Consider the following 20,479-nt stretch of genomic DNA (forward strand, 5'->3'; position numbering starts at 1 on the left):
CTAACCTTGTGTTCATTGTCTCAAGGGCGTGAATGTTTCATCTCCCCTCGTTGGTGACTGGAAAAATAAAGCGCGAATGAGACGCTTGTTGATTTAACTTATCGACGCCCTCTCACTACTTATGGTACAGACAGTTTTCTCTTGGGTTCCCACAATCCTTGGCTCTCACCTTTTGGTCTCTGCTCACCCATGTATCTTTGTTTTCTGTTAGTTGCTTCAGATCCTAACTTGCTTAATTTTATCACCGTGCATAACGTTTTGGATCTCTTTAACTGCCTCTAGCCTTTCACAACCCTGTTCTTCCCTCATTGCTCAAGGTCCCCGGTCATTGATGATTGTGGCAACGATGGAGGCGGTGCAGAAGAGCCACATCAATACTCTGTATGTTCTACCTTAACTAGGGGTAGAGATGGGCTTGAGCCATTTAGCAAGCTGGGCCTTTAGCTATCCTTTAGATCTTTAGGTGAGCTTTATCGTGAGCTGGGGTTGTCTAATTGCGATGCTTGTTCTTTAGCAGGCTTGCTTGCAGCCTTGTGTATTTGGGCTGCAGCCCTTTTTATAATCAATGAATTACTATATTCTGAGAAAAAAAAAATAAACACAAGTCTTTTCCATAATAATACATTCACTCATGTCCTGAACGGATTAGATTATGCATATATGACTGGTTGGAATTTAATTGCTCTGGTTATACAATATAATACTAATTGAAAATTTGGGAAAAAAGATTACCTATGTTAAAACCTACAATCTGGGAGCGGTAAGAAATTTTACATACCATTATAGACAACACTTATCTTAGTATGTCTAAAACATATTTGACTAAACCTTACAAATTACAACCACATGCAAAATTCCAAGCCGTAAGTTTGTTGAATTTTCATCCCCACACTTGCTGTTACAAATGAGACCAACAGGCTTTACCATAAAATGTATGCCGGCAAGTCCCCATCTCCAAGCTTCTTAGCAATAGGCAAGACCAACACTCCAACAGTGCTTCGCAAAGGAAGATGCCAGCCGTTTCCACCTGGGATAATTTCAAGGATGAGATACCAGCTAAACAGTAAACACAAATATAAACTGCCTCACATTTATGGCCTCGATAACTGGATACACCATGAAAAATGCATCAAGGATTATGTAGCCCAAACTTAAATTCTCTACAATAAAAAGCAATTAGTATGAGAAACAAATCTTATAACTGAATTTTGAATTTTGGGTTTAGTGATACATTTATCATGAAAAGTCTGTGCGATGTCAATGGCAAATTATGTTAAATTATTTCATGCAACAGTTAAAAGTAGTACATCGTATCATACAAGGGCAGGTGGCAACCACACCTTCCCAGTTTCCTCCCATTTTAACTGTAAAGTATTACTAATACTAATATGCTATAGCTTCTTAAAGGTACGAGTGACTAGTTCACAAGTATATTTTTCAAACTAGAATTACTTCCTTCGATATGAATTAAAAATAATTGTATCCAGGTTCTTAAGACCAATGAGAAGCCCAAAATAGGGCCAGCCAGTTCAAAATCAGTCCTACAGTTTCCTCCCATCTCCATGTTTCTTCTTCAAACCTTTTCACTTCAAATCCAACTCCAAGTTTTATCAGTCAGCTGATCAAATTTCAAGTTCTCAAAAAAGCCTCAAAATTCTTGTCAATTTCTAGAATATAATAAGAACAGTGAAGAAAATTCACTCGTTAATAAGAACAGTGAAAAGAACTCACTTGTTTAACTGCTTGTAACTGAATGTAGAGTAAAAATCAATAGAACTCCATTCGCATGCCTACTGAGGAAAGACTACTTCGTCCCAACTGAAGAAAGCTTGTCCTGGCCAGAAGGCCGAATTGAACTTCCTGCTGCAGTTGTTGATACAAATGGGTTAGAAGGGGTAGGAGCCAATGTCCCGATGGGTCTTACAATTGGTGGCCTTTGGGAAGTCATGCTCATAGGAGGCCTTGGAATCGAGTTAGCAAAGTTCATTGCAATTCTGTTGGTGGGTGATGTTGGTGGCATTCCTCTAGATGAAGATGCTGGTAACCCAAGTCGGGCTGCAATTATTTGTGCTCGCTCATGGTATAGCCTTTGCCTTGACCTGTCAAGTTGCTCCCTGACCCTCATTATTACGTGGTCCATTTCATTAAAGAAAGCCAACTTCATTTCCAGCTTATGCAACTGAAGCAAATGGAAACATCACAAAGGTCAAATTTCTACAATCAACAATAGACGAATACATTGAGAGCCCAGTAGAACATGAAAATACCTGCTTTTCTATCACTGATGCAGCGAGCTGTTGGATTTGTTCTTCTTCCTGGTTTCCAAGAAGTTTTGCCTTCACTGCTGCTGCTGCAAGTGCAGAAACTGCAGCACGCTTAAATCTATCGATGCTATTGTCATCTTTAATCTCCTTACAATCAGGCTTCTCTTTTTTGCTGTCCTTTTGGTCCTCAGCTGCAAACAACCAAAATGAGGATATAAAATTGATGGGGAAATAAACAAAGTTCATATTAAATCTCTTAATAAAACAAAAATGGATTTGCTATCTTGCCTGAGAATGTTCCAAGTTCCACCATCATAAATCTAACTAGACCTTTTCTCTCTCACACGCGCACACACACAGAGAAGAGGAGAGCAAGAGAACTGTAGTTAACCTCACACGCCACACACACACCCACCCACCACACACGCACACATAGAAGGAGAGAGTGAGAGACCTGTAGTTGTTCCATTTCCAACCACTGAATTTGGTGCAACTGGCTGCTGAGACTCTTTTGCTTCTGAAGGCAGATCAGACGACATGTCTATATCCTTTGGAGCATCTATGGGCTGAGAGTGATCTCCCACTGAATTTGTTTTCACTAGTTGCACATTCTTCCCTGCAGGCAGAGAATCTGAGATCATTTTTACATTCTTTGATGTCTCTGCAGCTTGAGAGAGCTCTTCAACCAACATTGGTGCAGCTGATTGACAAGGCTCATTATTTTCAAATGGTTTCGAATCAGACACCATATCTATATCCTTGGAAACTTCCATTTGCTGAGAGTTTGCAGCCGCTGAAGATCCTTCTGTCTCCTGAAAAGAACTTGGGGGACACTCAGACATGGATTGCATCGCATTTGATTCGTTTAAACTACTTATCTGGGGGTCCTTTTGAAACTCTGATTCACTAGATTCCTTCAATTTACCACTTTCATCTTCCTCATGAGAAATTGCAGTGCCTGCTTCATTTGCAGTATTTACCTTCTCAGTGGGTTCATCATTCAAAGAATCCGGAGGCTGCTTTTCCTCTGGAGCAGAATCTTCAGTTTTCTTGTTATTGTGGTCAATTGATAAGTCTCTTCCAACCAAATCTTTCTGGGTTTTGCCTTCATGGTTGTATTGTTGAGCCTCTTGATTAGCTGTTTCTATGGCACTGCTGCAAATCTCTTATCACATGAGAAACAAACCCACAATTTTTCATAAAGAATTTAAGGCATGGAAAAAGGTTTATATATACATACCAATCAGGACCAGCTGGTCCCTTCAGGTCATCTGGTGGATCTTCCAAAAGAAAGCAGTGCCTTGCTGCCAGCTGCATACCAGGAGAATCACTATTTAAGGATTTCAAAGAGCAGCGAGCTGAAGTCATAGCCACATCACTTCCTACCAATCTTGCCAAAAACGCTGCCTATAAAGGAAACCAATAACATGCAAATTGTAAGACATTTGCTACATTTTGAAGGTGAAAGTGCAAATGAAATATTTTACTGCTTGCAAGGTGAGCTGTAAGACATATACAAAGAAAGGGAGAGCAAGGAATGAAGAAGGAAAATGATATGCATGTTGAAGACAGAGAAACAACTTTTTTCACTCTTCATATACACCATAGGAGCGAAGGAGGAGAAAGGCAAAAAAGAAATAGCAAACTTTTGCTTTGCTTTAAATTTGAAACACGCCAGAAGAACTTATTTTGTTTAGAGCGTGTTTATTGTTGAGTTCCTTTCACATTCAAAAGGAAGTACTTATTTGTTGATCATCAGTATATGTTTTTGTATGAGTGGAATTCCCAGCATAAAGGCTCCTTACTTTGAAAGGATCAGGGGAGGATCATCTATCATATGCAGCCTTCCCCCTGCTTTTTTCACAGGTTGTTTCCACTGCTCAATTTCAAACACAAAGGCACAACCTTACTGTTGCACCAAAGTTTCGCCCTATAACATTTGTATTAGTATATACTTTTTTTTTCCTTTGTAACAGTGAGTTAATTTCAGATGCATCCAATGAAATGCCCTAATTTTCAGCATATATTAACATTTGACTTACCAAAGCCATGACAGGATTTCCAATTTCAGCAAATGAGAGCCGATTTTCAGAAGAACAAGGATAACCAACAGCTTCAAATGCTTCAGTAAGCGCTTTAAGTGCCAAATTTTCACTGGTATGCTGAGCAGCCTTCACTTCACTAGTATCTTCTGATTTTGAAGATTTGTCATCAATTATTGCTTCACTGGCATTGTTAGGGTTTGCAGTTTCCTGACAGCCTTTTACTTCAACCGCATCTTCTGGTTTTGAAGCTTCTAGTTCAGAAGTCAGGGGCATATCCTCCTTAGGACCAGTTTTATCCTCACTTGTTTCAGTACCATCCTTAGGAACAGATGTATCATCATTGTTTGCAGGTTGATCTGTAGTTTCTTTACTCCCATCTACATCATCATCATCACAGTCAAAAAAGACATCCTCAATTGGCATTTGAACAAAGTGCAATATACATTGAGCTTTAGTTTTTGTGGCAACATGCTCTGCAATCTCATTCCAGTTTTCTTTATAAAGTTCCAATGCTTCAAGGAGAAGTAGGGTCTCTTGATCTGTCCACTTCCCACCACTTAAACCAGGAGCCTCTGCAGGTTCCATAAGAATAAAATCTGATGAAGACATGTCTGAACCAAATTTCCCATTATTAAAGCAATCAGCACATAAATCATAATCTGCCTGTCCAAGAAGAACATAATCAGAAGGAATGATTATGAAAATCATGGTGAACAAATTTAAAAATCCAACTCAAGCCAGCAAGATTCAGACAAAAATTTAATTTATGCCATTCCAATGCCCCAAATGTAAACAAATAATGGCTTTGGTTTGTGATATAAGCATCTTGTTCAGCAGGATTTTTCAATAATGATAGGAATTCAAACCAAATTCAATCCTAGAAAAGTCACTATTTGAAGAAAAGTCCTAAACACAAAAATACTACTGAGGAAACACCACTTCTCACAACTATGCAAAAAATATCATGTGCATAAGAAAATGCAAATGTGTCGTTGCAATATTACAGAATATCTAACAGCCTATAACAATGTTTGGCATGAATTTTTATCCCCTTTTTAAACATAAAAATTTTATACTGGCAAATGGGAAATTCTGGATTTTAAAATTTTGTTTTGAGCATGACCAGACACTAATTGGAGTCCAAGTGGCGCAGAACTGACACCTTCTACCAAGACAATAGTTCAGTACATCGAGGTGTTTCTTCCTTCTATAGAAAGAAAAATTCAAGGGAACAGCCAACCTGCTTCTGGCAATGGTAGCGCTTGCGAGAGCAATCTGTTGAACAAGAATTGCAGTGGTATTCAACAGCTGGCCCCTCAGCCCTCACCAACTCTTCTGCAAGTGAAGACTCAGGAAAAAACCCAGATGCCATAGCAGGAGTCGAAAGATTAGGCTTCGGAACAACAGATGGACATGGTTGAATGGTTTCAAAGTGAAATAACTTTTCAAGCAACAAGTCCTTCCTCGCATCTCTATCACCATCTGCATTGGCAGCAGAATCTATTTGTGGGAATGGATGGAAATTAATCAATCCCCAATAGTCCAAGAACTCTAGCACCTCTTGCTTTGCATCAAGGTCTGCAACATCAAGCTCAGACAGATCTTTCAATTCAATCTGTACATTTGGATTTGTATGAAATTTTTTCACAATCCAATTACGTATCTCCCTGTAGGTATCAGGTGTCCGGGTTTGGGACTTCCCATTAAAGAATGAAGGCAGTGAACGCTCCTCAAGGAGGTGAATTTTTGTCCATGAAAACCAACCTGTAATCCAAACAAAGCAATATTGCCTAATTAAATAGCTTCTCAAGAACCTTGCAATTTAACAATTTTTCCAAGATGCAAAGCTGACTAAACGCACAGGAATTGAAGTTTCAAAGGCAATTTTAGCAAAATATGGAGCTCAAATGCCTTATTCCACTGAAATTTTTACATTTTAAAAACAATAAGATTTTACTTCAATAAGCTATAAAGTAGCAAATCAACTCAGATTAGGCACCAAAAATAAATTACCAACTGAGAAAATAACAAAAAGAAATTAAAAGAAGAATGCAAATCCAATACCGCTGGAGAAAGTAAAGGGCACAACCTGACTAATTATGCGTTGGCAACTAAACCAAGAGAAAATTCTGAACCCTCAATTCACCACACTCACTAGTTGAGCATACCAAACCAACACAAAATGAACTAAGAGTTTTTTTTTTTTTTTAACTCTTTCTTCACTTACTTTTTTCTTCTCCCATATTTTTCTTCAGCAACCAAATGGAAAATTTATAGCAACCAATCAATAAGGGGGAAAGAAGAAATTGAAAAAACAATCATAAGTCACTAATAGTCTCAAGTTTAGCACTTTCATCATTCTCACCATTCCACAGTGGAGAAAACCATAAAATTTTGCTAAACAAAACCAGAGACTCAACAATTTGTTCCAGGGAGCTACTCAAGCTTTTTGCACCATTTTGCGCTACTAATTCCATAAAAAATGCTTCCAGTTCAATAGAGCGAGGAACACAAAAGAGAAATCCTAAACAAATCCAAATTTAAGATCCCAGTCTTACTTGAAGCAAATGCCCCTAATTCAGCAACCATACAAACACAAAATTCCCAAAACCAAAGAGGAAAAAGAACAACTTTAAAGTAAAATATACAAATTTAAATTCCCACAACACTCACCGCAATGACTAGGCACCACATGGGCGTTAGAATCTCTAGATCTAATTCCCTCGAACTCCAGTTCTATTGCTGCCTGCAACTCCTCTAACTTACTCACCTCCTCCTCCAGTGCTGCTACCGTCGCAGCCTCCGACGCCGAAAAAGCCACCTTCTCCTCTAGCTTAAATCCAGCAGCGGCCAACCCGGCAGAAGCCGAAGGGGCCAAATTGTTGGGGCTCTGGCGCGCTCTGGTCAACGGACCTCCATTGTGGATCGGAGGGTGAGAGATCAGGCCCTTCTCGCGTGTGACCCGTTTCGACGGTGTAGATGAAGAACTGGATGTTGAGAGCGCGTTGCCTTTCCTCTTTTGGCCTCCGGCTCGCCGCCGTGAGGAAGCGGGCTCGGCCGACGCCGGTGACTCCATCCCCGCCGCGGCTGAGGTCCCCGCTGGTTTATCCTCCATTGAGTGAATTCTTCGAGGGTTTTGGCTCAAGCACTGAAGAAGAAATACACCATTTTCTGCGTATTGTTATCAGCAGAGATTGATTTATTGCTTCCACGGGAAGCAAAATGAGTTTTATTGTAGAGTTGTGTCAAAGTTGTATCTGGCAATAGTACATTTGAGAGATAGCAATCTCTAGGCTTGTGATCCCAATTAAAATGGAAGAAAACTTTTGGCATGATTTTAATATTTTTATTTTCATATTTTAGTTTTGATTAATTCTATTTTTAATACTTTTTTTTGAGAACTCTATTTTTAATACTTTTGTTCTTGAATTAAGTTTTAACTGTTAAAATAATTTTATATAATTATTTTTATGAAAAATTATATTTAAATTATTATTTAAATTTAGAATTAATTATCAATATGCAATATATAATACTATTTTTTAAGTAAATAATTAAAAATTAAATATATTAAATAATATTATAAATATATTATATAACATACTTTTAACTATTTTTTAATTATATAATATATATACAATTAAAAATTAAGTATATAAAACCTTAAAAAAATTAAAATAATTAATGAATAAGTTTCATTTTTTATTAATTTTAATAATAATATCATAAATTATTTTCTAAATTTCTGATAAAACATTTAATGAAAATAATGAATATTTTTATTATTTTAAGTTTGAATTTAAGAGAAGCAATGGAAACCCCAATTCATATAAATAATAACAAAGAAAAAGAAAACCTTCACTTTATATAGAAACACTTTGTATCCACGTAACATTTTTTTAGTACAATTAACTTTAATTTTAAAAATAACTCTAAAACTTCACAATAATAGCCACGTATTTCCTTTTTTTTTTCCTTACAATGATCCATTTAATATATACAAAAATATTAATATAAAAAATTTTATTGTTTTAAATTATTCATTGTTTACTGTTACATATGGTGTCAAATATTAATTTTATATTGTTATTTTTTTTATTATTTATGTTAAATTTTTTTTTTTTTTCGCAACACAATAATTATACTTTGTATGGACCAAGTAATCATACAAGGCATCATAAAATTATATTAAACACACATTATTTAAAAAATAAATAAAAACACATTCATATCTCATTTTAGGAGAATAAATAATGCATGAAACACATAATCAACATAATAATGAAGCATTAAGCTTCTTAATTACATAGATTAAGCATTAAGCACTTTTTTTCAAGTGCTTTGATGCTGCATTAATGCACCATCATCACATACCACTAATTAAGATCATGAGTCTTCAGGATCACTTCTCTTACTCGTTGTAAATTGAAAGATTTGGCCTGGGTTCGAAATCATACACAAATGATTTACTCTTCCTTGACATCAACATCCTTATCTTTCCTAAGGCAAGTATCATCATGGCAAATTGATACATTAGGCCTCGGCTCAAAATCCTTGACAAAAGTGGCGTGACAATTGGGTTTCTTCTCGGAAACAGCAGAGTCTTGAATTGGTTCATCTTTCACGACACCTTTCCAGTATTCACCCACATCTTTTCTTGCATTGATGGTATTGGCAACCTGCTCAAGAACAGAGTTTAAAGAAAATGTTAATAATAATACCTCACAAAACATCATTATTTTTAATTCTTTTTGTACTATTTTTATATGATACTGCTTGATATTCTCTAATTACCGGAATGAATTTGATCCAAGATTGCTTGAAGTCACAGAAAAGAAATGAGTTCGATAATCTAATGACAGTCACTTTAACGCTCAAGTGATAAAATAATTGACAGTGTTTCTTAAAGCAATATATATCCATATAACTAATAAAATGATTAATGGACTGAAAATGCTTACCAAGAGAAATAAGAAAAGTGTGATGACAGGAGGGAAGGTGGATTTCATTGTTTTTCTTGCATAATTTGCAGGAAGGTCACCTATCTTCCACCTACATATATAGGCAAAAAAATGGAAGGGAAAGGATATAAAAAACTAGACAAGTAGGGACCTAGAAGGCCAGAACCCATGCTTGAAGTAGACAACGGGATATGGTTCCCTAATTAAATAATTCTTCACTGAGGAATACATACAAACAGATAACATTCAGAATTGTCGGTCACATTACATGATCGATCATTAATCAGATTTCTCTTGCCTTAGTATCTTATTTCGTGCCATTGTTATTCTATGTTTTTCCTTTGTTTAGAATAGATAATATATATTTTTAACTCCAACTGTTGGCAATTAAAATTAAATCAATTTCACCTTATTCAATACTAATTCAATTAATCCAAGCTTAACTTTGGATTAACTAACTTTGATTTCAATTTCAATTCTGAATTGAACTGATCCGGTTCGTCTACTTATAGATGACATAAAAGAGAGATCTCCCTACACAAATAACGTCTTCTGCTAAATATTCAGAAATTGGAAATGTACAGACCAAAAAAATTGCAAAAAAAAAAAAAAAAATCAACCAGGAAGATTGGGGTGCCCGTTAGATGTTCAAAGATACTATTACAATGAGTTGAGTGGAGGCTTATTTATTTGGACTTTTGTTCTATATCGGCCTTCTTCTAGGCCTCTTATCATTCCCTTCCTTCCATCTAATCTAAGTGTGTTCAGTCCAGGTTCTACTTTTAAGGATTAGGCCGAAACTTTATTTTCGTTCCATTTCAAGAAATTTTGATATAATTTCAATTTTATTTTAATTTTAATTTTATTTCAAATCTTGATTTGTACACTTAAAATTATAATATTTTTTGTGTTCATTTTAAAATAAAAAAAATACAATTTTAAATTTTTAATAAAAAAATAATTATAAAATTAATAATATTATTATCAAAAATATATTTCTTAATAAGAATATTATATTATATTTTACATGTTTTTTAATTATGTAATTTCTAAAAAAAATACATACACAATTAAGAATTAACAAATAAATTTTGTCATAAAATTAAAGATTATAAGATGATTTAATTTTTTTTAAAGATGATGTAATATATTCAAAATTAAAATTATTACAAAAAATTAAAAAATATAAAAGAAAACATTAAATTATATACACAACAGTAAATATAAGTTGGATTTAATTTTTACAGTAACTATTTTTTTTTTAATACCGATACAGTTCTACAGTCCAATTCGAAACTCCAAAAACCATGCACAGCTCGTCGGATGGAGTTAAAAGAATTTAAATGCCTTCTTATCATTTAAAGAAACAAATTAAATATAATATAGAACACTTAAATCGCAAAAAGGGGAAATTTTTCTTGAAAGAATTCGAATATGTTTGACAATTGAAAGAACAGAACAGCACTATAATAATAAGAAAAATAGCGAATGATAATAGAATAGTTCCTAAGAAGAAATCAAACACAAACTTATCAAAGAAAGCAGTTTTACAGAAAGACACCAGAACCGACACCAATGGGAGCAATTTGTTTCCCACAAACGCTAATGTACATTATAATCTTTTACATATCAATAAGAATGCCTTAGAAGAGGCCAAATCATTTGTAAGACTTGTAAAGATAGTTTATTGATGCTGAAGATCAAGCCACAATTTAGCACTCACATCCACTTGACCTAGGCTGACTGCTGGCTCCAACATCAATTGTATCTGGCAAATAACTTCAAACCACAAATTTGCCACCAGAAGCAAAACCAAAAATGATATCAGAGTCTTTTTAAATTTGTTCAAATAGAAAATGGATAATAACTTGTAGCTCTTAGCAAGTTCACTGCAATAGTCAAATCATCTAATTTGAAGGAGTTGTGGCACCATGGTTTGTGCTTCACAAAATGAAAATGCAACATTTACTATTGAAGTAAACACAGTTTTGGTTTTGGGAGTCACATGGGACCAAACAGGGGTACTGAATCAATTTTCAAACTTTCTCACTAGCTAATCCAAATGTAGAACTACTCTAAAAGATCAATAGATATGTTTCAGAACTATTAATTACAATAGATATTTGGGATAACATGACATTCCTTCATAGGTATTTTTAGTTTAACGTGCAATTCAAAATTTTATCAAACTAGTAACTTGTCAAACTACATGTGCAGTTGTGCATTCCTAAACATAGTAATCACCATAAAAACAAAGGCTGTACATAAAACAAAGGCTGTACAAGTGTGTGCAGAATTGCAGATGAAGATGATTAGTTCTGTAACTTACATCTCCTCCTCTTCCCCACTCTTCAGGGCATTCTTTGCTATGCATTGGAAAGCTTCTTCCACATTAATGCCTTCTTTGGCAGAGGTCTCAAAGTATGGGATATTCCCTTTCGAGGCACACCAAGCTCGTGCCTTTTTTTCTGAAACCTGAAATTCACAAGAAGCAATGTCATTGATTTGGACATATAAAGTATATGCACAAAAGTACAGTGCAGTAATTCAAGAAGATACATACCACTCTACTATTTCCACCATCCACATCAATCTTGTTTCCAAGAACAACAAATGGGAAATTCTCTGGATCTGACGGACTTGCCTGCAGGCAGACAAATTTGCAGATGCATAAAATTATCAAGAAAAAAAACTAACAAAATAATGGTTTCTGTTCAATATGCTTCCCTACAAATTTGTAGTAGATAAAAGAATACCTGAATAAGGAATTCTTCCCTCCAGTTGTTAAGGTTGTCGAAAGATTTCATTGAATTAACATCGTATACAAGAACACAGCAATCAGCACCACGATAGAATGCAACACCAAGGCTTTGGAATCTTTCCTGGCCAGCGGTATCCCAGATCTACCCAAGCACAGAAATCAACTCATAATCCAATGGCACATGTGACAAGGCTCACAAATTCACAGTACCAGCAATGAATAATGGAATCAACTTGCACTAAATATTTTATAATGGAGCAATTCGTGCAAGCAGAATACCAACATATGGCCTTAGCATACAAAACTCACGCATTACCAACTTCGAACAAGATGTCCCGCGAATGACGAATGATACCAATAAGGATATCACTAAAGTCCAAACACCTATCTCTTGATAACAAGACATCAATGAACGATTTGTTTCATGATAAGCACCAACCAATACTCCATAAGCATAATGGATTCTCTCTCTTATTTATTTACCTTTTTTTGAGGGGCCGGAAGTTGATAATGAAACAAGATTAGCAAGTTCAAAATTGCATTGCTGATGGATTGCCAATACAACTGCTAAACATAAAATCAAATGTCCTATGCACCTCTAGTGCCTAGTCACCACATAGAGGACATCTTTCCTAGAATTACTGAGAAAACCTCATATTTTCAAAACAACCCAAGTCCAAAACATAGCTCAGATCTTGTGGCATTGAATTTCAGCCATTAATCTAAAGATTGTTGACAGTGTTAGATGATTGAAGTCACAGAATGTTATGCTACAATGCATATACCAATTCTATAATCTATTAACTTACCCCTACAACAGTCTGTGATGAGTGCAATCACTACCAATTGGTTTCCTGCTATATGCTATTAATCACTCACATAGGAGCCACGAATATATAGCCCCTTATCATGAAGTATAACCAATTTTTTCAAGAAATCTCTAAGACTCAGCTCAAAAATTATTCAATTATATCAATATCAATTCTGGCTTGCTGCAAATAAAAGAGCAACTGAAGACTCAGCTTTAGCACTTCCTAGCTACTAATGTGTCTTTGTTTAAAGAAATGCATTGAGAAAGGTATATAACCTTTCAACAGAGATAGTACTTTTTCAATTATCTCAAAATGGAATCTATTCCAAACATCTGTGCCATGATTCCTTACTTTGACAGCCCACTTTATTGATTACATAAGAAAAATGTACAACATAAAGACTTTAAAAAATAAAAAAAGTCAATGATGAAAATATAAGTTCTACAGCTAAAAAGCATTAAAGTACTCCTTAAACATAAACTCTAATCCAAAGTTCCAAACCAAAGGAAAAAAACATATGAAGTCAATGCATGAGGTACTTTAGTGCATAAGTGAATTTTAGGTTACATCACAATTCCACAGGATAGGCAAAGCACTACGACTGACCTGTAAAGTGAAGAGCCTATCTTCGAATTGCACTTCCTTAGTCAAGAAATCAGCTCCAATTGTCGCCTTGTATTGATTGCTAAACTTCTTATTTACATATCTAAAAACCACCAAGTCAAGAAAATAATATCAAAAGAAAAAAGGCACAGTTGATTTATAATGGCAATGCTTTTTCCCTTTATTGAGACAATTATAAATCACTAATCACATAACCAATAGCTGAAAGCCTGAAGGATACTGATTCATCAAAGAGGTCTTTCCCACCCTGTAAATCACAATCAAATGCAATTTATTAACTTAAACTTCACCAAAAACAATGTAGAACATTTATTAGTAGCAACTAAGACAGCCACAACAGTTCAAATCACTTCATAGGTACAATTCGCATTAACAGAAAATAATCAAACACTTAATTTTACCCAAAATACCTAGCCAAAACAGATAATCATCAGATTCATATTTAACAAAAACAAAAAGTCAGTCACAAAAATCGAGCATCGACAACTTGAACAAGTGAAAATAAAGAATTCCTAAATCAGATCAAAATTCAACTCGAAAAATTCATACGATCTCGAAATATCCGCCTAATCTACCAAACAAAACCCTAGAATTTGCAACTATACAGAATAATTACAAACGTAAAGGCAACTAACCCGCTGTCGCCGAGTATGATGACCTTCAAGAGGGTTCTCCGACGAGAAGGCATGACTAGTTGATGGAACGGACGACGAATTGATCGATCTGTGACGTTTTTGTTTGTTTAAACTCTGCTTTGGAGATGGAAAGGGAAAGAGGAAAGTAAATTTTTCGCCCAAGAGCAGTACCTGGTGTAGATTACACAGCTACTAGGAGACGACGAGCTGTTTAATTCCTTTCCTCAGAAGAAGGTCCGACCTTTCTAGTTTCTTAGTCTTCTTTGTCATGCAAAGCTGGGTTGGACTGTCCTGTAATTTTGTCCATTATCACTGTTTTCTTTTATTTTTTATTTTTAAAATATATAGTATTCTGGATTGACGGCCTTATAACCATATAGGTTACGTGAAAGGCCCACTGACAAATCATCAATATCAAATCTTTGAAAATTTATTGTTTCTTCAGGTTCTGTTTAGTCGAGCGTGAGGGGCAAACAGAGAGAGCAAGAGGTAATTAATTATTTTTCTCTTATTTAAAAAGATGTTTGTTAACGGAAGGTAAGATTAAGTAAGAATGAATTTTATTTTTTATTTTTTTTTTATTTTAATTTTTTTTATATTTTAAATTAATAGTATAAGAAGGAATAAAAAAATTATAAATATTTTTATTTATATACTCTTTTTAATATTTTTTTATTATAACATTTCTTATTTTTTCCTTTTTTTACTTTTTTTACTCTTTCAGTATTTACACTTTTCTCATTCCATCCAATAAGAGAGTTTAGTGTTATGTATAAAGTGATTGATAGAGGTTTTTTTATTATTATTATATATACATAATTCGAAATTAAGTGAGGTTATTTATAGGAAAAATAAATAGTAACTATAGATAATGCCAAATAATAAATATTATATAAATAATTTTTCTAGGGTGTTTGATTTGATTAATTATTTTTAACTACAAGTCAAATTAAAAATAAGTAGTTGATTATTTAGTAAAATTACTTTAAAATAACTTTCAAGCAGTTTAAGTATTTGGTTAAAAGATATTTAAAATAATTTAATTAGTTAAAATAAAAAAAAAGATATGTGCGTTGTAGTTGTTAAATAAGGATAATATTGATATTTTTATAAATTATTAGATAATATAGTCTTTTCTTTTATCAAATAATAATTTTAAAATAAGTAAATAATTTATAAATAAATTATTCTTCTTTATAATTTTCAACTTATTTTAAATAGAATTTTTAATTTATAATTATGACTTTTTACTTGTGATTAGATTTGATTGATTTATAAATCAAATCAAACTAACTCTAAATATTTGTTAAATAACAACTTAAATTTATTGTGGTGCCCTATATAACAAAAATATTTTTTTTATTTGATTTGAACTTATTATGATTTGAATTTAAAATTTTATATATTGAAAATAATTTAATATTATTTAAATAAGTTGTATTAATGGTGTTTAGAGAATAATGATACGGTGGTAATATCAATATATGATAAATGATAGTAATAACAATAATTATAGTAGCAATAAAATTAAGCTTGCCTTTTTGAGATGACTACCGTCCTGTCATTCAGTATCTATTGTTCATCTAGAACGCAACTTATATTAAAGTATAATTTAATTTTGCAATTGGAGGAGATTTTGTGGTTCAAAAATTTTGCTATAATCTAATGTTGCATCAGGATAAATGCACCAAGTATTTTTCATGCCGTTATCAATGTGAGTAGATGATGTTACAAAATTGAATGTCGGAAATTGGAGTAGGGTGATTGAGTTGGGGATAAGTTAATGCTTTCAAACTTTATTTACATGTCTAGTGTCATCCTCTCCTTTTCAATTGCAAGCAAATTTTCCCTTATCCACTGAGCAATGTGACACCTTACCTCATAATATTACTGATGAGGAGTTTTGGCATGCATTTTGTGGTATGGATTATATAAAGCATCAGGTCCAAATGAGTTTCAATCTATCTTTTATAAGTAGTTCTAGGATGCTTTTGGTGAAGATGCCTTTCATTTTATTCAGATAACGTTTAAGAATGCTTGTATTGATTCGATAGTTAAGATCTTCATTATTCCTATCCTAAAATACAATGCTTGAAATCTGCTAGCCAATTATGGCTAATTTGTATATCCAATGTGCTCTGCAAAATTCTCTTAGAGGTTATAGTTAATCGGCTACGTTCTTTCTAGATAACCTAGTTAGCTCTTTATAGAGCAATTTTATCCTTGGTATATTAGGTTTTCATAATATTCTAATTACTAGGGAGGTGATTCACTTATTTAAATATAGTAAAGCTAAGGTGGGCTCAATATTAATTAAGATTGATATGGAAAAGGAGTATGATAAAGACAAGTGGGAGTTTCTTGAACAAACCCTTGTCTATTTTAGATTTCCGTCTTTGTGGGTTTCATTGATTATGAACTGCATCTACATCTCGAATAGCGTTGGATCTACATCTTTATTGATTTTCTTTAGTGGCCAGCCTCTCCCTTGGTCCTCTCCTAATACTGGTTTGCATCAAGGGACCCTTTATCTCTCCATCTTTTTGTTATTTGTTTTGATCGTTTAACACACTTTAATTATAAAAAAGTTATTAGAAAGAAATAGAGACCGATTACTATTACATGGAATTGTCCTAGTACATTACATCTGTTTTTTATTGACGAATAAAGGCACTATGGATCAGGTCGCGTTGTTAAAGATACATTGTTTGAATTTTCTAACAATTTAGGTTAAAGTGTGAGCCTCCTGAAGTTGAGGTTCTATGTTTTAGGTTACACTTACATTCGTATTGTCTTAAAAATTAAACTTGTTCTGAATATGTCCTTGTCTAAGACTATTGAAAATTTTTTGGGTGTTTCTTTGGATTCAAGCTATGTTACAAGGGAAAATTCTTATCTAGACCCAATCCACTATGGATCAAAGACACAAAACATGTGGGATAGGTGAGTCCTATTGTATATCTTGTATCTTGGGTCTATGTAAGATTATGTCTAGGCAAGAAAAATCTGTTATAAAAGACCTATATTTCTCACGTTTAGATAATGTCCAAAATAAGCTGACAGAATGGAAAGTTAAATTGCTAAGTTCTACTAGTAGAAAAATCCTTACAGAATCTACTCTCTTGGTTATTGCTACTTATAGCACGTAGACTACTTGGTTACCCTCTTTTGTTTGTAATAAGCTAGATTCGATCAATCACCTATTTCTTTTAGAAAAGCTCATATTGTTAATTGGTCTTATGTCATCCAACCCTGGAAATTAGGGGAATTGGGTATTTGTCAAGCTCACTTCTCTAATGTAGCTGTGCTAGGAAAATTGGTATGGACTTTATTGAGTGGAACAGTAAGTTACAGTGCCTTATGCTTCGTAATACATATTATGGGCTTTTTGAAGTATTAGTAATGGCTTTATTGTTTTTTTCAAAAAAAAAAAAAGGCTAAAATTCATACTCTTCTCCTTAATGCTTTTTTTGTTGGGCTTATCACTTTCTTTCTCCTTTCTATAGGTGGCGGGTTGGTTCATACACTTCAATTAATCTGTAGGAGAACAAATGGTTGTCTTCTTAACCTCTATCTTAGTGGCCAGAGGTGATTATCCAGAATAATGAGCACAATTTAATTGTCTCTTTAATTATCTACGATGACTTTTGGGATCTATCCTCTCTAAGCAATCATCTTTTAGACGAGTTGGTGGACACTATCAGAGTTGTTCCCCTTTCTTGATTTGCTTACAAGTGATAATGTGTTGATTTGCTTACAAGTGATAACCAAGTGATAATGTGTTGCTTACAAGTGATAATATTTTTGTTGCTTTGATTATATAGCTATATTTAATGATTTACTTTTAGATATCTTAGGCTTTAACCTTGGTTAAATTTGGAGAACTGAGAGCCCATCCAGATTTCCATTTTTCCCCTGCTAGCTATCTAGGACTAGCATCTAACTACTCAATTTTGAAAGGACTGAAACATGTGTATTATTATTATTATTTTTTTATATTTTCCAATGATATAATATGTTCTTTAAGTTAGCTCTCCATCCCCTTAGGGATTGTGCTGATTAATGTTCAATTAGGATTCTTTACAATCAAGGATGTTCATACCTAGGTCTTTGATAACATGACTCATCATGCCCATTGTTTTTTTCAGGGTCCTATCTTGGGCTACAACATTTCCTTTTGCAGTTTGGCAACTTTGGAAGTGGCAATGTAAGCAAGTGATAGGAGGCTCTAATATTTAGGTGAGTAGGCTGGTTGAATGAATTTATTGTCTAGCTTTGGCCTTTCACAACATCTCTACTTCCTCTTTTTCTGCTTCTATTATTACTTTTCATGGATGGGAAAAATCCTCTCTTAGGTTAGATTAAAATAAATGTTGATGGAATTATCGTGGGCAATTTAAGGCCTATTAGTGCCCAGTCTTACTCATTATATCAAGGACCAGTTGCTTAAAGGATTCCTTTTCAAACTTGGCTCTTGCTTCATTCTTGTAATTGAGTTACATGCCATGTGGTGCTTGCTTTAATTAGCTTGGGAGGAAGGCTATCGATTCGCAATTTTGAAATCAGACTCGATGGAGGCTATTAGATTAATGTGTCCTGGTTATATCTCCTATGATCTACTTGCAGCAATTATATTGGATTGTCATGCTATTATAGGTATTAGCTAAGGACTAGCAGTGTGTTATTTACCATAAAGGAACTTGTTATTTCTTTAAAATATACCGACATATTATTTTGTTAATTTATTGTCATTAAGATAATGCTATTTAAATACATAAATGAAAATGAAAGTATGCTAAGTTTAAAATAATTTTCCTCTTTCTCTTGCTAACACCCTCTAATTATGATTGATACATAAACCATACAAATACTCCCTTACCTCTAATTCAAGCACCCTCTATGTAATATTGCTAATAGATAAAGAAGTACTAAGGGAAATCAATTATTCAAAACTTCCACACAACATCTGAACACATTATAATATATAATAAAGAGTAAGAGGGGACAAAAGCAAGTGCAAATTCAGTTACAACAGCCACTATGAAATCAATGACCTGAAAGCTTGCACAAGAATTTTAGAGACAACAGGTAAACACATTCAAGTTATGGACTATTAATGAAACCCTGCCACTAAGTATATATCATTAACTGTTTTCTTAGCAAATTGCTTAACAAGGGGAATCTAGGGCTAAATTAGCCTCTATATGAACATGAACAACTCATACTTCTTTTGTATATTTGGATTTTGTATATTTCTCATGGAAGCTTGAGAAAGATATCTTATGGTTGGTGAATATTCGATATGTCTTTTCTACCTAGTCAATCTCACTTAATCAATAATCAAATAACATAACATTAGATAAAAACACATGGATTTTCAATGGAAAACTTAAAGAACTTGTAAAGCCTACCTAATTAACTACAACTATCCTATAAAGCAAGGCTCAATTTTAGGCAACTTACATATTTTGTATATTTGGAGAATATGAATTTTATGCAATTTTAAGGGTGTTTTTTTGTGTCCTTAACCAATAACTAGGCATTCTGAATAAATTAATGATCAAGGCAAAGAAGTACATTAATTAAGGAAGATGACACTCATAGCATGAGCAAATTTCCTCTAAAAAAAGAAAGAAGAGAAGAAAGATGGTGAAGAAAAAGAAAGGAGTATAGAAAGAGAGAAAACATAATTACCATAAGTTAGACTCGTGGAGGGATTGCTGCTCAGGTCCATTTAGAAGTCTTAGGTCTATTTGAAATTACTTTTGAAACTGCGATTTGAAAAATATTTTTACTTATGTTAGTTAGTTAAATAGAATTAAAAAAATAATTTAAAATTAAATTTAATAAGTTTTAGTTATTAAAACATTAAAATAACAAATTATTTTTTTAACGATATCTAAAATTATACTTTTCCCTTAAAAGCAATTTTGGTTTTGAAATTTCACTTAGAAATTGGACATTGAAAATGTTACTTCCTTAACTATGCCAAGATCTTAGGTGTTGATGGCAATAAAAAATAAGGAGTATGTGCATTTGGTTAGAGGAAATGAGAACACCTCCCAAAAAAAGAGGAGACCATAGTGGCTATTGTCAGTTTCATAGTAAACAATTATGATATCAATGAATGCCATCTATGAAAAAGAAGTACACTTGTGAGACTATAGGCTTGGTTAGTATTGTCGTTAGAATTATTGTTAAGAAAAATATTTTTTTATATATATTATTTAAATAATATTAAAAAATAATTTAAAATTAAATTTGATAAATTTTAATCATAAGAATATTAAAAAAATAAAATAATTTTTTTTTAAATTATAGTATATTTATTCATAAAAATAATTTGGATTATACAAAACTTAATACCGAACAAACAC

The 20,479-nt window shown here is 33.4% G+C and overlaps 3 protein-coding genes across 6 annotated transcripts; all 3 read right to left on the reverse strand.

Annotated features, from left to right (window-relative positions):
• Nucleotides 1–607: 607 nt before the first annotated feature.
• Nucleotides 608–7,606, reverse strand: LOC110649056 (SWI/SNF complex subunit SWI3D). 2 transcript variants are annotated; one of them, XM_021803458.2, is made up of 8 exons: nt 6,983–7,606; nt 5,550–6,073; nt 4,307–4,972; nt 3,505–3,671; nt 2,719–3,416; nt 2,268–2,455; nt 1,732–2,179; nt 608–1,027 (listed from the first exon to the last, which is right to left on the reverse strand). In XM_021803458.2, exons 1-7 carry the CDS (start codon nt 7,422–7,424, stop codon nt 1,805–1,807), a joined length of 3,060 nt encoding a protein of 1,019 aa, XP_021659150.2. In that variant the 5' UTR covers nt 7,425–7,606; the 3' UTR covers nt 608–1,027; nt 1,732–1,804. The 2 variants fall into 2 exon arrangements, with proteins under 2 accessions (XP_021659150.2, XP_021659149.2); XM_021803457.2 differs by having other exon boundaries at nt 2,719–3,419; nt 6,983–7,605.
• Nucleotides 7,607–8,560: 954 nt separating this feature from the next.
• On the reverse strand, nt 8,561–10,020 carry LOC110649061 (organ-specific protein P4-like). Of its 2 annotated transcripts, XM_021803471.2 has the most exons (3): nt 9,891–10,020; nt 9,271–9,361; nt 8,561–8,988 (listed from the first exon to the last, which is right to left on the reverse strand). In XM_021803471.2, the coding sequence occupies exons 2-3, from the start codon at nt 9,316–9,318 to the stop codon at nt 8,776–8,778; spliced, it is 261 nt and encodes an 86-aa protein (XP_021659163.2). In that variant the 5' UTR covers nt 9,319–9,361; nt 9,891–10,020; the 3' UTR covers nt 8,561–8,775. The 2 variants fall into 2 exon arrangements, with proteins under 2 accessions (XP_021659163.2, XP_057992565.1); XM_058136582.1 differs by having other exon boundaries at nt 9,271–9,969.
• Nucleotides 10,021–10,777: 757 nt separating this feature from the next.
• On the reverse strand, nt 10,778–14,434 carry LOC110649058 (ras-related protein Rab7). Of its 2 annotated transcripts, XM_021803461.2 has the most exons (8): nt 14,274–14,434; nt 14,103–14,190; nt 13,688–13,714; nt 13,450–13,549; nt 12,027–12,173; nt 11,834–11,914; nt 11,600–11,745; nt 10,778–11,049 (listed from the first exon to the last, which is right to left on the reverse strand). In XM_021803461.2, exons 2-8 carry the CDS (start codon nt 14,153–14,155, stop codon nt 10,983–10,985), a joined length of 621 nt encoding a protein of 206 aa, XP_021659153.1. In that variant the 5' UTR covers nt 14,156–14,190; nt 14,274–14,434; the 3' UTR covers nt 10,778–10,982. The 2 variants fall into 2 exon arrangements, with proteins under 2 accessions (XP_021659153.1, XP_021659152.1); XM_021803460.2 differs by having other exon boundaries at nt 14,103–14,433.
• Between the last annotated feature and the right edge of the window lie 6,045 nt (nt 14,435–20,479).

The sequence above is a fragment of the Hevea brasiliensis genome, chromosome 15, assembly GCF_030052815.1.
Source record: "Hevea brasiliensis isolate MT/VB/25A 57/8 chromosome 15, ASM3005281v1, whole genome shotgun sequence".
NCBI lineage: Eukaryota > Viridiplantae > Streptophyta > Magnoliopsida > Malpighiales > Euphorbiaceae > Hevea > Hevea brasiliensis.

Excerpts from the sequence above, each read along its gene's own strand:
- LOC110649056 (XM_021803457.2), bottom strand. The coding sequence starts at position 7,424 with ATGGAGGATAAACCAGCGGGGACCTCAGCCGCGGCGGGGATGGAGTCA. Across the intron at positions 4,973-5,549 it reads GCTACCATTGCCAGAAGCAG|GCAGATTATGATTTATGTGC; the intron begins GTTGGCTGTTCC and ends CTTCTTGGACAG. Across the intron at positions 2,456-2,718 it reads TGGAAATGGAACAACTACAG|CTGAGGACCAAAAGGACAGC; the intron begins GTCTCTCACTCT and ends GGTTGTTTGCAG.
- LOC110649061 (XM_021803471.2), bottom strand. The coding sequence starts at position 9,318 with ATGAAATCCACCTTCCCTCCTGTCATCACACTTTTCTTATTTCTCTTG. Across the intron at positions 8,989-9,270 it reads CACTTTTCTTATTTCTCTTG|GTTGCCAATACCATCAATGC; the intron begins GTAAGCATTTTC and ends GTTCTTGAGCAG.
- LOC110649058 (XM_021803461.2), bottom strand. The coding sequence starts at position 14,155 with ATGCCTTCTCGTCGGAGAACCCTCTTGAAGGTCATCATACTCGGCGAC. Across the intron at positions 12,174-13,449 it reads ATAGGCTCTTCACTTTACAG|ATCTGGGATACCGCTGGCCA; the intron begins GTCAGTCGTAGT and ends GTGCTTGGGTAG. Across the intron at positions 11,050-11,599 it reads AGTGGGGAAGAGGAGGAGAT|TTATTTGCCAGATACAATTG; the intron begins GTAAGTTACAGA and ends TGTGGTTTGAAG.